General features: G+C 29.5%; 1 protein-coding gene and 1 non-coding gene across 5 annotated transcripts; both read left to right on the top strand.

Moving 5' to 3' along the window:
* Nucleotides 1-13123: 13123 nt before the first annotated feature.
* On the top strand, nucleotides 13124-13195 carry TRNAP-AGG. Its single transcript has one exon. It is a non-coding gene; the product is annotated as a tRNA-Pro (tRNA).
* Nucleotides 13196-14218: 1023 nt separating this feature from the next.
* LOC120077648 (probable E3 ubiquitin-protein ligase XERICO) lies at nucleotides 14219-15895 on the top strand. 4 transcript variants are annotated; one of them, XM_039031602.1, is made up of 2 exons: nucleotides 14219-14378; nucleotides 15124-15895. In XM_039031602.1, exons 1-2 carry the CDS (start codon nucleotides 14234-14236, stop codon nucleotides 15636-15638), a joined length of 660 nt encoding a protein of 219 aa, XP_038887530.1. In that variant the 5' UTR covers nucleotides 14219-14233; the 3' UTR covers nucleotides 15639-15895. The 4 variants fall into 4 exon arrangements, with proteins under 4 accessions (XP_038887530.1, XP_038887532.1, XP_038887531.1 ...); XM_039031604.1 differs by having other exon boundaries at nucleotides 14240-14378; nucleotides 15051-15895; XM_039031603.1 differs by having other exon boundaries at nucleotides 14245-14387; nucleotides 15051-15895.
* Nucleotides 15896-15957: the final 62 nt, after the last annotated feature.

Genomic DNA, 15957 nt, shown 5'->3' with positions numbered 1-15957 from the left:
GATTTACTCAAACTAAGAAAAAAAAAAACCATCCATCTAAATTCAAGAAACTTTTCTCTAGACAAAATCAATTTATAGAAGTTTTGTGTAAATAAAAATTAGATTAAAAACTATCCGTTGAATGACAAATTGCCACATCATATCATAAATTAATGGCAAAATTATAAATAATTGAATTTGGGACTAATTAAAAGTCAGTGTGTGCCAAATTAAAGTTAAAGACATAAATTGGCCAATCTCAATTATGCACATATTTTCATCTTGACCATTTGATTGAATCAAGTTAACTTTGTCTAATTTTATATTAATATTTGGGCTAAAATTTAATGTGCTCTAGTCCAAATACCAACTAAGTTCAAACCCAATTAATTGGTAAGCCCAAGTCCACAAAGCCCACCAGAAATCTTTATAAATAGAGAAGATCTCTTCATTTGTGGGGATCAAATTTTATACTCCAGAGGACCTACAGAGAATTCTCCCAACAATTAGAAGACCTCGAGAGAATTCTCCCAACAATTAGAAGACCTCTAATTCTTACGCATTCAACTGAAAGACTCATCTCGAGAAAATCCCTTATTCGACAACGCTACCCCAACTCTCCAATCAAATGAATATAGGTAGTAGTTTATTCAGGATTCAGGTCATGTTACCTGTAATCATTCTAGTGAAATATGAGTTTCTATTATGAACGACATTATATAATAAGATTAAACATATCCTGGTCCGGTCTTATACAGACTTCTTTGTATAGAATATCCCCGCTCACATGTCTCCACATGAATGTTTAGGATCATATCATAGCACTTTACAACAATTGTAACATCTACAAAACGGATCATACTTATAATGCTACTAGAATAAGGTATCCAGCCTTATTCATCTACTACAGACAATTTGGTTTATCACTTAAACACGATCCACCGTACGTCTCTACATACATGTTTAAGCTACAAGATAATCTTAGATCTTAGTTTAGTGTTCGTGGTTAATGCAGTTAAAAAATTGAATTTAAACATCATATGTTTTATTAAACAAATAATTACAATTACAAATTATAGGACCCTACAAGATTTAGGGCACCAACCCCAACACAAATTTTCTTTCAAGACTTCGACTTCAAGAACAACACGCGCTCTACTTCCTCTAGTTAAGCATATGTATTCAACCAAATGAGAATCAGAGGATCACATATTAGAGATTAAACTACATCCACATCAATACTACATCAACACAAGTTCAACTCCATGAAACACATTTCTTCGGAAATCTCGTGCGAACACTAATCATTTAAACTATTTTTTAGAAAAAGATATTATAATCTTATATACATTTAATTTAATTTAAAATTACAATATTTAGCATGCGTGGCACATGTTTGATTAGTAGTATATTATAAAAGTTTGAGAGAGACTCATAATTAAACATAAAATTCTCAAATAATAACAATAAGAGGTTATTTCTAGTATTACGAACAAGGAAAAATTTTGAAAAGGAGAAGGGCATAATTAATGGAATTCGGGAACTTTCAAAAGACTACGATTGTAATTTTCTCTAACTATAACAGATTTTCCTTTTCTCAAAATCGAAAGTTATGTTATTGTTTCAACCAACGGTGGCTTCGAGAAAATACAAATATTTTAAAATTTTGGATTGTCCATTCGAGCATAGTTAAATAAGGTATCAATTATCATTCAAATATCAATAAATTAATTTCACTTTCGTAATTATTGAACTAAAGAGAATACAAAGGTCCTACAGATAAGTATTATCGTTCTCTTTTGAATGAATTACGTTATTAAGAAGGTACTTATCCATAATCTAATCCTTGGTCGTGAATGTTTAGGTAATTATAGAAGGTCGTCGTGTTTTATAAAAAATCTTTTTTTAAAAGAAAAATATGGAAAGGATAATATTCGAAATTTGACCTATTGTTGAGATACAATGTTTCAATTAATTGACCTATGTTGACGTTAGTCTCCGACTCTTAGTTATGTGTGTTAAGAGGGCCCAAAAGTAAATGAAGCCACTAATATAGTGGTTGACATTCCTTTAGAATATGATAAGGATTAGATAGCTAAATTTGATGGTACATACAAAATGGTCCCAAATATGAGGATGAAGGAAGAAAAAGTAAAAGAAAAAACAATTTATTTTATTTTATTAAAAAAAAAAGTTTATTTCTTAGAAAAATATTTTTAAAAAAAGAAATTAATAATTAAACATGTAAAAGATATAAATTTTTTAAATATGTTTAAGTCGGCAATCAAAACATAATTCAACTACTCACAAGCTGCATATGACGTATTTGGGAGTGATTATAAAATGATTAAAATTGTTTTTTTCATTTTCAAAATTACTTAAAAAAACATTTTAATCATTCGATAATCATTTTAATAGTATGGAAAACATGTTTAAAAATGTAAAATTAGACATTCAATTGATTTTGATTGATTAAATATGTGTTTCAGAGTTATTTTAAACATCACATAAATTATTTAAACCATTTATAAATCACTTCAAACATGCATTTAAAGTTCATTTGTTTGGATTTTCGATCACTTTTTTTTTTTACTTTTTTGTACGACTAGCATAAAACATGAAGAGACATTGGATGTTCAAATCTCCTATCCTACCGTACATGTGCAACTTTTTTTTTTTGAAAAAATGATTTTTGAGCAAATTGCAAAAACCACTCGTAAAATATGGTAGTAATTACAATTATACTCTTAAACTTTCAATTGCAAAAATTAAGCACTTAAACTTTTATTAGTGTTAATAATTATCTAGGAATTGTAACGACTATATAAATTTGAAAGTTCAATTTTTATCATTTGGAGATCTAATATCTATAATAATTGTAAGTTTGAGGTTCAATTTTAACACGTAGATAAAATTGAGGACTCAATATTTACAATTGAAAGTTTAATGGTGTAATTATAACTAACATTTTACTTCAATGATGTTTTTTGTAATTTGTCCTTCATTTTTTTAAATTAATAAAAAAATGTTAAGATATAATTTTGGTCCTTATACTTTGAAAGTTGTTTAATTTTAATCATAATATTTTCAATTGACTAATTTAGTACCTATATTTTTAATAAATTTTAAACTTAGTTCATGATATTGACCATCGTTGGTTTTTTTTTTTTTTTTTTTTCCTATTAAAAATATAAAAAATGAAAACGAACTAACTTCCAAATACGGAGACTAAAATAATATTTTTTGTGAAACGCGTTTGTGAAACGCCGCAGTTTGTGAAACGCCGCCTGTTTTAATAACAAAAGACAAAATAAGGTGGACACGTGAAACCCACCTATTCCATTTCCCTAAGGCTGCGATTGGCCCTTCCCAACGCATGGTTCATTGGATCTTTTTGGGCTGTTCTTCCAGCTGGCCCAACTGTCCTCATTTAATTTTCGCTGTCTTCAATTAGGGTTGGCAAAATTCCCTGCGGACTCTGCCGACCCTGACTCCGACCTCAATCCCGATCTCGATTAATCCCAAATCCCGATTTTATACAATTATATTTTTAATATTTTTATAAATATATATTTATAATATATAAATAACTTATTTATATGTATGTTATAATATATATTATAGACTTATAGTATTATAAGCCCAATATTGAATATATAAATTCTAAATTTAAGTTCAAAAGTCAAGGCCATACTTAGAAAATTAAAAGAAAAAAAATGAGAAATCTTCGCGGGGATCTAATAGGGGATTCCCTGCGGAGAATTAATAGAGGAATCCCCGCGGGGACCCGTTTCCTCGACGGGGATGGGAAGAATTTTCCCCACGGGGCCGGGGATGGGGGACCCTCTCCCGGCCCGCCCCAGCCCCGTTGCCAACCCTACTTCCACCTCTCTTTCTCATTTTAATGTTATTTTTCAATATACGACAAATTACCTTGTTCTTGTATTTTTAGTGTTTGTTCATTTTTTGTCTCTATACTTTTAAAGTGTTTATTTTAATCTCTATATTTTCAACTTTGATTCATTTTGATCTCCATGTTTTCAAAATGTTAGTTTTGGTCATTGTACTTTTAAAAAGTGGTCATTTTGGTCACTTTATTTTTATTTCAACTTCATTTTTTAGGGGTCAAAATGAATGTTTTTAAAAAGTTCAAAGACCAAAATGAAAAAAAAATGAAAATACGAGGATCAAAATGAACATTCTGAAAATACGAAAACCAAAATGAACCAAAGTTAAAAATTTAGGGACCAAAAAACAATATTTTAATAGTACAATGACCAAAATGAATGAAAGCCAAAAGTATAGGGATCAAAATAGTATTTAAACTAAACTTTTGTTAGCATCTTTAGTTTCCTCTTCGAAGCTCTCTCGAGTTTGGAAATACTTTTTCCAGCTTATGTTGTTTCTCTCATTCTAAATGAGTAGCGATGTGGTGTTCTGGTTTTGGTGGTTGCTTTGGTTCTTAGTAGATTTATGCTTTAATAAATAAAATATTTGTGCTAACTAGATCCTTAACACTTTAAAATGTAACTATAAGACATTAAACTTTCAATTTTACATCTCATGACTCAACAAACTTTTAAAATGTTAGAAATGAAGTTTGCGTCGGATAGATTCATAACATGTTAAGTAATTTTTAACAAATTAATAACATGTTAGACATTAAATTAAATTTCGTGTCTAGTTGGACGTTATACTTTCAATTTTGTATCTATTGTGAATTAAAAAAAATATTAAACAAGAATATGACTTGTTAGACATAAATTTAAACGTCTAAGAGTTTATTGAATATAAAATAAAAGGTTTAGAGGTTTATTATACACCTTTTACAATGTGGAGACCATTAAAAACATTTCATATTCATAAACTTATTTAGTACATATTTGAAAGTTTAAAGGCTCGACTTGTGACTCAACCATTTAAAATCTATGTTTAGAGATTAAGGGTGTATTTGTAGTTCCTTTTCAAGTGTTTAATTTAAAAAATAAGTTATTCTGTAATAAATTGGAGTGTTTGGCAATCACTTAGAACAATTTTTGAAATGTATTTTCAACTATTTTTATCAAAAATATTTAAATAAAAATTAGATTTTTGAAATACTTAAAAAAAAAAAATCAAATCAATCCAAACGAACCATCAACTTTTTTATTACTAAACTTACAATCCAACCATTGGGTAAATATATGTGCTAGTTATAATTATTTGACTTTTAAATTGGTACCTTCTGTTAACGTATTTTTCAATTTTATCAAAGAAAAAAAAAGTCCAATTATTCCATTTATGTTGGATGTTGAATGTAGTTGATGGTAGGTTCTCATAGTATGATAGAATGAACGAAAAGGACGATAAATTAGATAACTTCAAGTACAATATATTTTTTAATTCTATTTTCTAAATTTCAAAAGAAATTGGTGAAGATCTTGATAATTCTATGTGTTTTTATTTCAACTTCAGATGATTGTCAACTCTATCAACGTTCAATAGAAGAAGAAGAAGAAGAAGAAAAAAAAAAAAAAAAAAAAAAAAAAAAACAGAAACAAGTATAGTTTAAGTATTATAAACTTTATATTATCGACTTCGATATTAAATATTCAATTCTCCCACATGCATATTATAAATTTAAAAAAAAAAAAAAAAAACTCTTGAGTGGAAATGAAAGACTAAGGTATTGTTTAATAGCTATTTCGTTTTTGGTTTTTGGTTTTTAAAAATTTAATATATTTTATTCTTATTTCTTATAATGATTTGTATATTTATTGAATACAATGGTTGAATTCGTAGTCAACTTAAAAAACATAAATAAGCTTTTAAAAACTACCTTTTTATTTTTCAAATTTTGATTTGATTTTTAAAATCATTGATAAAAAATAGATTAAAAAAATTTGAAGATTCCAACAGGACCTAAATTAAAACTTTAACCTAATTTAGAGGGACTAACTTCTTTTTTCTTTCCCGATATAATGAACTTTTTTTTTTTTAGAATAGGTGATATTATTATACAACAATAAGGGGATTCCACAACCCGGGTTCAAGGCATCAAAACAACAAAGCACAAGCAAAGACAGGGCAACAAAACCAAAACAAATCCAACAGGATAAGACCATAACAAAACCAACACATAAATGCAAACTCGCAAACCACCAAGGAGAAAGACAGAGAAAAGAACCCAAAACCCCACAAACAATGAGCAACAACAAAACAGAGAACAATATAAAGCTCAAAAAGAAAAAACATTCGTACACACACTAGATAAGACCAAGAAGGTCAACCTGCCAGGAAGTAGCACGGGCACGAACCGTAGAGACCATAAGGTAAACAAGAGCAAACACCGACCTTGGTTGACTTCCATGCAGCCGCCGATTACGCTCCTGACAGATATAGTATATGGAACCACACCAGAAAACACGGAACAACTTACTACGCACCCCCTTACCCGACCCCACTCGACACAACCAACTCGAATCTACATCCCAACCAGCCACCTGATGCGTCGAACCTAACTGACGCAACAGACTAGACCACACATCTTTCCCAAACCCACACTCAAAAAATAAATGATCCTGTGACTCCACACCTCCCTCACACAGAAGACACCCTCCTCTGACAACACACCCCAACTCCTCAACCAATCCCGCGTACCCAACCTGTCCCTCACTGCTAACCACGACCAGAAGGAGTGGTGCGGAATACCACCCCCCGCCTACAAAATACAAGCCCAAGACACCCTAAGACGACGAGGACGTATACTCTCCCAAGCACTAGTGATAGAAAACCGACCACTAGCATCCGACACCCAAACCCAATAATCCTCTCCCCTCACCCTAGGCCCTACTGCCTGGATAAAACCCTATATCTTAAGCAACTTCAAGACACTGTAGGCCACCTCCAACCTCCCTCACCATCCATGAACTCTGACAACCGCGCTTCCAAACTACTCCTTGCATCATGAACCACTGTAGACCCGTATGAATCCAAAATCGCACCCCCCGGTAGCCAAGGATCCCACCAAACAAAATAAGACCGTCCATCGCTAATCATCAAATGAACCAGATGCTTGAATCTATCTCTACTTCGCAAGATAGCCCTCAAGCACCAAGACCTCCGAACTCCGATACAATGAACTTAAAAGTCACTAGTTCGTTGTAATTAATTGACAATACAAAAATGACACGAGTTTCAAATATTTAAGAGTATAGCAATTGATTGTTAAAAATCAATTATAATGTTAGTTATTTAAATATATATACCTCAAATTCACCATTTGTGAACAAAGGATAATGACAGTAATACCTACCAATATAATTTATATTTGTATATATAATTTACATATAGTATTGGTTGGTTACATTCTTAAAGGAAAAAAGTTTGATGTATAAATCTATGATTGTAAACATTTAAATTTAATTTTAATTAAACAAATATCTAGATGGTGATAATGACATACATATAAGGACTCTTATCTACTGCATGTATGATATCCAAACAAAAACGTGTAAATAAAATAATGTAATTTTTTTTTCTTAAATTTTGAGTGCATTTAACAAAGCTTATGATAGTAATTCATTAGCATCACAAGATCTTTTAAATTAAAACATGAAAATTAATAAATTTCGATGTTTATTATTTAAATTAATATAAAAATATTTAAAAATATTTACACTTTATAACAAATAGTTTTAACGTACAAATATTTTTGAAATTTTTTACTATAAAATGTAAATATTTTTGGAAATTTTCTATCTATCTATCTATATATATATATATTTTAACTCGTCCCTTGACTTTTTAAAAAGTTACATGATTGTTAATAAACTAGCAACTTAAAGTTTTAGGGCATCTTTCTTTTCAGGTAATGAATTGTTCTCGAGGCTTCAATGACACGAGACCACAAAAGATAGTACTATTTTAGATGACAAAATGTAGAATTAGCCTCACGCATACGACAACATATGACGATTACTTCACTTCATAAGCCCATGCTTATAATTATATGCACAATTAAATTATCATTTTTCAACTTTTTTTTTTCTTTTCCATTCCAACATGAACATGTAGCTTAGTATACTCTATTTGAAGTCAAATATTTAGGGGACATTTGGTTCAAGGATTTTCATATAATTATAATAATCACCTCTTGTTATCGTAAATATTATTTCAAAACTCTCAATTTATTACAGTTAACACTATTTAAAAACTCTTATTTGCTACAGTTTTTATTTACATTCGTAATTTTTTTTTTAATATTTGCTACAGTGCTTACTATTTCGTACTCAAACTAAAATAGTTTACACCCCGAACACATACTATTATAACCCAAATTAAAATGATATACACCCTAAACAGGAACTATTATAACCTAACTATAACAACAACTAACTTCTTACCCTAAACGTCCCCTTAAATTTCCATAATCTCACATTTTCTATACAAATATACATATTTTTACCAGTATTATATAATCAATGATCTTCTTCTACCATCTTTATCGATCTATACAAATTTAAATAATATAAATATAAAACGAGTAACGTGAGCAAATCCAAAAAATATATATAATTATCATGGAAAGAAATCATACAAAAAGCTGATCCTAAAAAAATTGTTTTTAAAAAAATGTCTAAAAAAACAATGTGAAAATGTGGAATTAAAAAGGAAAAAGATATGAACAAAATTTTAGGACACGGCAATTTATCTATGTCTACGTCACACATTAACTTCATAGTTCAAACCATTTGAGACATTTTTAAATGCGGTTGCCACCTGTCGAGCCCTATACTGTGAGCTCTGTACACTAGACCGAGGGACCACGGTATCCCGTGACGGCACAATTAGAGAGTAACACGTGGAGATTAGACACTTAGCAAGATGGGGTAACGCTGTTTATTGTGGGGTTTAAGAATAATTACGCGGGAATTTACGTGGCCGTATCATAGTGAAACACGTGTTGCAAAACGTACACGTAATCCGTGTGGAGCCGCCGCATTTTGGACCGTGTCGATTTTCTGCCACCGTGGGCCTGGAATTTTAACTATATGAAAGCTGACACGTGTCTATTCACATCAGTTCAAGGGTCCGTTCTTCTTTTTTCCCACTGTTTTATAAGCTTACGTGTTCCTACAAGCATATACCTCAATTTAAATTGACGGTTAAAATATATTTTAAGTTGTTGAATTCATGGATCCACGATGTAAGAATTTTTTTTTTTTTTTTTTTGATAATTTGTGAGAGGATGGAATTAAACCTATATCATCGAGATTAATAAATTTAAATTGACGGTTGAAAAATATTTTTAGTTGTTGAATTCATTGATCCACGATGTAAGAAGTTTTTCTTTTTCTTTTTGGATAATTTGTGAGATAATGGAATTAAACCTACGTCATCAAGATTGATAAATTTAAATTGACGGTTAAAAATATTTTTAGTTGTTGAATTCATGGATCCACGATGTAAGAAGTTTTTCGTTTTCTTTTTTTTGGATAATTTGTGAGATGATGGAATTAAACCTACGTCATCGAGATTGATAAATTTAATACTATGTTAATTTAGTTTCACTCATTTTAACCATGGTGTAAGGAGCTAATAATATTATATATATATATATATATATTTTTAAATAATGAGATTCACAAACTCCTTTAGTCGAACAAGGAGTATAGTTCACAACTTAGCTGATGACAATTTAGTCCATGTACTTTATAACCTTTGTCCAAACATCCACTTAGTTGATAATGATTTAGTTCATGTATTTTAATCTTATAACGATCTAGTCCTTATGCTGAAAAATATTAGTATGATTGAATGAAGTTTCCTCGATGTGTGGATTGGTAAGCTATCAAGAATCATATTTACTTAAAGTTATAAAGACTAAATTGTTATGTGACAGATAAATTGACACTTAATTTTGATAAATTTTTTTCACGATTGGGATTAAATCATTACAAAGTGTAAAGTACATGGATTGAATCACTACTTATTAAAGTTTAAAGACTAAATTGTTACAAATTTGAAAATATATGAATTAAATTAGCACAATCTAAAGTTTGTGGACTAAATTTGTACTTTCACAACAATTAAGGGATCAGTTTTTTTCAACCAAATAACATTTATCGTCGTTTAGAGTATAGTAAAACGGTAATTAGTATGTATTATTATTATTATTTTTAAGTTGGAGATTAAAATCATTCCTATCCTTCTTCGCTGTACTATGAAAAAAATGAATAACGTGTATCTTTCGAGTTTCGATTATTGGGGTAATGGGGTGAAATTTGACAATCATTGAAATTTTGACGACTAGTTAACGTTTGGAAGAAAAAAAATGTATTTCACCCGTTGGTACTTTCTTAGGGTCTGTTTGATTTGACTTGAGAAAAAAAATGTTTTTAAAAAAATTCATTTTTATTTAAACGCTTCTGATAACAAATTATTAAAATATACTTGAAAAAATTTATTTTGATTAGTTGTCAAATACTATAATTTTTTATAAATATTTATTTTTTAAATTAAATACTTGTAAATGTATTTGAAATACATCATTTAACATATTCTATAATAATTATAAAGAGAAAGGTGAGGTCAGTAGGAGACTTGTGTTGACTCGTAAAGTGGCCTGCTTGTTTCAGCTCATAAAACTAAGCCTTGCAATATTTGATTGTTTATCTCAAATGGATAGCAACTTTTAGAAACTATTTGCAATTACATGAAAGGGAGATCTTCCACTCACTTCTTTATTCTCTGTCTAAATGGAGATTTCGAGTGAGATTCCATACACGGAAAAAATGTTAAATATAAAATTTTTAGAAGTAGTTCAGAGCGTGAAAACGAGCGTATTACACATATATGTTCACGAACCATAATTTCAATGTGTCGCATGTGAAAATGTATCAAGGACTTTTTTGTAACAAGTGTTGTTTAAGTCTTGAGATAATGATGATATAGTTAATTTATTCACAAATACACCATATTGTATATTGCTTGATTCATCAACTATATTCGAGTATAGTAGTTATATTGTGCATTTCAACGACTCACTCGTTGAAAGGGCATAATTTGTGACGTGAGATAATAATCATACGCATATATTTGTTACTATAATGAACGTAGTTAAGGAAATTTAAACATTCGACTTAAAAAAATGTAGTACATGTGTCTTTACTACTGAATTAAACTCATTTTAGCACATAATTTTCTTTTTTTAATTTTCAGATATTGATTTAAATTATAGAAATATTTTAAAAATAAAATAACAAAACAAATAAGATCACTGATGGTCTAGTGTTTATGATATTTGAAAAACAAAATAGTTGTATAATAATTTATTGGACAAATATAAATTTATATTCCTGAACTTTAGAGTTGTATTTATTTGAACCCTAAACCAATAATTTTATCGATTTAAACCTTATATTTTGATGTTGTATCAATTTAAATCCTAAACTTTGAGGTAAGTATCAATTTAAACCCAAAACATTGATTGTATTAATTTAAATCTTGAACTTTCATAAGTATAACCAAATAAAACACAATGGAGGGTTTAGATTGATACAATTATGAAAGTTTGGAGTTCAAATTGATACACTTATAAATGTTCAAGGTTTAAATTGATATAATTATTAGTTCGGGATTTAAAAATCTCAAAAGTTTGAAGTTTAAATTGATATAATTATAAGTTTAAGGATTAAAATGATACAACCCCTAAAGTTCATGGTCAAATTGATATTTGTCCTAATTTATTTGGTAACATATAACAGGTATATAGATAGTACACTTTTTGTTTTTTTTTTTTTTTTTGTTGGCAAGGTTTTGATAGTACAATATTTAATGAGGAATTCTTATAAATTTAAAAAATTTAAAAATATTTACACTTTAAAAAATAAAAAAATACAAATACAAATACAAATACAAATATTTAATAGAACAATCAAGTGCAATTTATAGCAATGTACAAGTGTAACCATAGTTTTTCAATTGACTTTCTTGTCAAAATGGTATGATTGGATGTCTATGGTTGATCCACGTGTGGCACATGTCATATCAGTCATTCACATCCACATACAAAGTTCCTTGGAAAAAAGACTAATTTCTATATGCTTTATAATAATACCTAATAATATCAAAATGATCGGGTATCTTTTGTTTTCGAATCTTGATTTCTATCATTAGTATTTTATTGGCCAAGAGAACTAATCTAACCTTCACGTGCCATTAAAAAATAGGTCACATGTAAAACAATTAGAATAACACACCGATATAGTGCTTACCATAGATATTCCGATACTTAAATTAGTTTTTGACAAAAGGGTAGAACAAATTTACAAAGAAGAAGATGAATTTACCTAATAGGAAGATACCACATTTTATATATAATGGAGCGAATGCCCTTTGAATAATGGCTATTAAACGAGACTTTATTAGTTAATTAAATTTATCCAATCTAGTTTAATGATTTATATTGAATCTTTTTAATTATCAATGTATTTAATATATATACATATATAATCAATTAATATATGTTGCTCAATGACAATTTTGAGATGGTTATAGCGAGTTTAATTCGATGACAATTGACTTATATTTTTTCTCTTGATGTCGGAGGTTCAATATCTTATTTATACTGTTATTTTAATAAAAAAAATTTGAGATTTAAAAAGTAAAGACATGATATTAAAACAATATGAACCACAAGGTTTTTTTTTTTTTTTTAATTATTTTTTTAAAGAAATATCAAAATAATCGAAAAGGCTAACTACCAGTCACCCTATTGACATTTTCAAACTTACACTATCAAATTTTAATGTAAATATCGTTAGTATTAAAATAAAATTTCATCTCATGGTTTGTTTTTTGTTGTGTATTTTCAGGTATAATTAGATCATTCAAAATATTTGAATTAAATTATAAACTTAAGACAATAATTGGCTATAATTTTATTGGATAGTTGGATATTGTATGCTGCTGGATTTGAAAATTTTGACAAAATAAATGATTGAAGGAAATGAGTATTCAAACAGAATAAGTTAGTACATTATATAAAAGTGATTTCATATGTTACTTCAAAATTTGAATTTATTTTGTTTGACTATTCATTTACTTTAGTTATTTATCATGTTATATTAAAATATTTAAATAATAATTCTTGGATCAAGAAGGGCATTTGGTCTAGTGGTATGATTCTCGCTTAGGGTGCGAGAGGTCCTGAGTTCAATTCTCGGAATGCCCCATTGTTTTTTTTAATTTTTATTTTCCTCTTTCTGTCTTCTTTTTTTTATACATGCCACAATTGTTTTTTTTTTTTTTGAAACACACCTCATTATTAATTAGTTAGTAATATTATCAAATTTAAGTACATCCCATCATACGAGCATTACTAAATATATATATATATATATATATCTACCATTTAACTAATTGTTAAATTATATACATATATATATTATACAACAAATATAAAGTAGGAGGATTTAAATCTTCAACATAAAAAAAGAGTGAATACATATCAATTTACAACGATTATTGACATTAATAAATGTAATTTGGGATAACAATAAAATTTTATAAAAGTTTAAAATTAAATAAACAAGTATTAAATAATGTCAAAATGAGTTTAGTTCATAAGTGTCATGCACTCCTTTTATAGTTGGAATTTATTATTTTGTTTTACAATTAATCCATTAATTCGAACACTAGAATCACCGCATAGCTGGTTATAAGAAAGAGCATCAAGCTCAAAAGCCAGCCTCAACCACAAAAATATAACATCATTCTATTGGCCATCACAAGCATTAGAAGAAGTTCATCTAATCTGAAATTAAATCTCCCATCACATGTGATTGTGTGTACTAAAAAACATATCAAATAAAAATAAAAATAATAACAAGCACTAACTAAGAGGATAAAACAGAGTTATTATCTGTATTATTTTGAAAAGAAATAAGAAACCTATACATTTTTTTTTAAAGAGAATATCTAGTTGATGCTCTAAATTTATGTCAATATGCAAACATTTTCACGTATCAATAAAACTAAATATGTTTTATTGGACATGAAACGCTTATTCGTTAAATTTAAATATACATTTTTTATTTTTTATTTTTAATTTATTAATTTTCAATCTATCCCATCAACATTTTCATAAAATTGTGAGAACTCAAATATTGTTCAAATAATTGATTAAAATTTTCATTTATACTTAAAAGTAAAAAAATGGTGGGAGGCACGTGACTTCAGTGCGACGAGGTTCCTCCGATCGCCTATATAAATGGCCGAAAGGACACTGAATTGGCCGAATCAAGATGAGCTGATCAGCAATCTTTACCATCTAAACAATTCCACTACTTTTCTTGAGTTTTCCCCCTTTTTCGATACTACTCTCTCTGTTTCTCCTCTGTTCTCGAGGATCGAAGGTAATTGAAGTAAGTTTCAGGCCACCCCTTTTCTTGTTCTTTGTCTTTCTGAAGAAATGTTCACTTTCCATTAACGGGTTTTATTTGGTTTCTGAATTTAGTAAAGGAAATGGTCCCTTGAGCATTTCAGTTTCATCATTTTCTGTTATTTTCAGTGGTAGATTTTGAACTTTGACCTTCAGTTTGTTATTGTTCTTTATTATGCTTGATGATGGAGGAGGGTTTCCATTTTCACTGAAATTGGTGTGTTTTGAATTCCTCAAGAGTGTTACGTGGAATGTTACGAAGATTTGTTGTTCTTGGGTTTTTAGATTGTTGAAATTTCTCTATGAACCTGGTGGAAGAATTTGAAATTGGATCTTTAGCCATAGGGTTTGCTTTTACAGAAATCCATTATTGAATGGCAGCTTTCAACTAGTGGATCATGATTCATGTGAAAAATTGTAATTTCATAGACTTTAATGGAAGAAAAAGAATTTCTTCTGTTTTCCTTCAGCTTCTGCTGATCTATATTTTCTTCTTCCAGTTCATATTTTGGTTGTTGAAATTTCATTAATTAGTTGTATAGTTCATTTTTCTTTCCTGATGATTTATTCATGAAGTTCAGTTTAGTTCGGTTATTCATTTCATGGTAGCGAAAGGTTCTTAGTTGTTTGTTAACTTTTGTTTCAGCTCTGATGTGAAGAAAGGCTTACTTGCAAGTTGCAACCTCTTAATCATTGTGTATTTCTGATCAATCTGCTAGTTGTTTTTCCGGCTATACCGACCGAGTTCGTGAAGTTCGTTTTAACTACAATGGGTCTCTCCAGTCTTCCAGCTCCATCTGAAGGAGTTCTGAATGTGATTCTTGTAAACACTGCACTGTCCATTTCCATGTTCAAATGCATTGTTCGTTTGATCCTTCACATGATAGGAATCCGTCTCTCATGGCCATCATCCTTAGTCTCATCAACAGATTCCTTTGAAAGTTCCTCAGAGTTGGGAGATTCCAATTTTGGCTCCTCTTGGAGTTACCTCGAGATGTTTCGGAACCGATATCTGAGTATTAGATTTGATAAAATACAGGGTTCAGAACGTCGTGAACATGACTGCTCGGTCTGCCTAACTCAATTTGAACCTGAATCTGAGATAAATATCTTATCTTGTGGTCATCTTTTTCACACAGAATGCTTGGAGAAGTGGCTGGACTACTGGAACATCACATGCCCTCTTTGCAGAACTCCTCTAATGTCTGAAGAAGAGAAATCGTGCTTTTGGTGAGCATTTAGTATGCTAGAATATAGTTAGGAGAAACTCATGTACAGCATACTCTTAAAGATAATCGTGAATGCGTTTCCTACCTTCGTCGTGTATGACGTTTGAAGTTTGATGTGTCAGACTGGTCTTTTGAGACCAAAGTTTTGTCCCTGTAAATACATGTGTATTTCTATGCTTCTGGCTTGTGCCTTTAGCTTTGAGTTAATCCACTGTTCACTTCTTTGTATATGGAATTGACGAGTATGCAAAAAAGTTTTTCAGAATCTGTTTGTTTGATGGGATTGACCGTCTGTACATCAATTTCCTAGAATTACTGTTAAGT

Source organism: Benincasa hispida, chromosome 5 (assembly GCF_009727055.1).
Source record: "Benincasa hispida cultivar B227 chromosome 5, ASM972705v1, whole genome shotgun sequence".
Lineage (NCBI taxonomy): Eukaryota > Viridiplantae > Streptophyta > Magnoliopsida > Cucurbitales > Cucurbitaceae > Benincasa > Benincasa hispida.
This window is presented reverse-complemented; position numbering and strand designations above follow the sequence as displayed.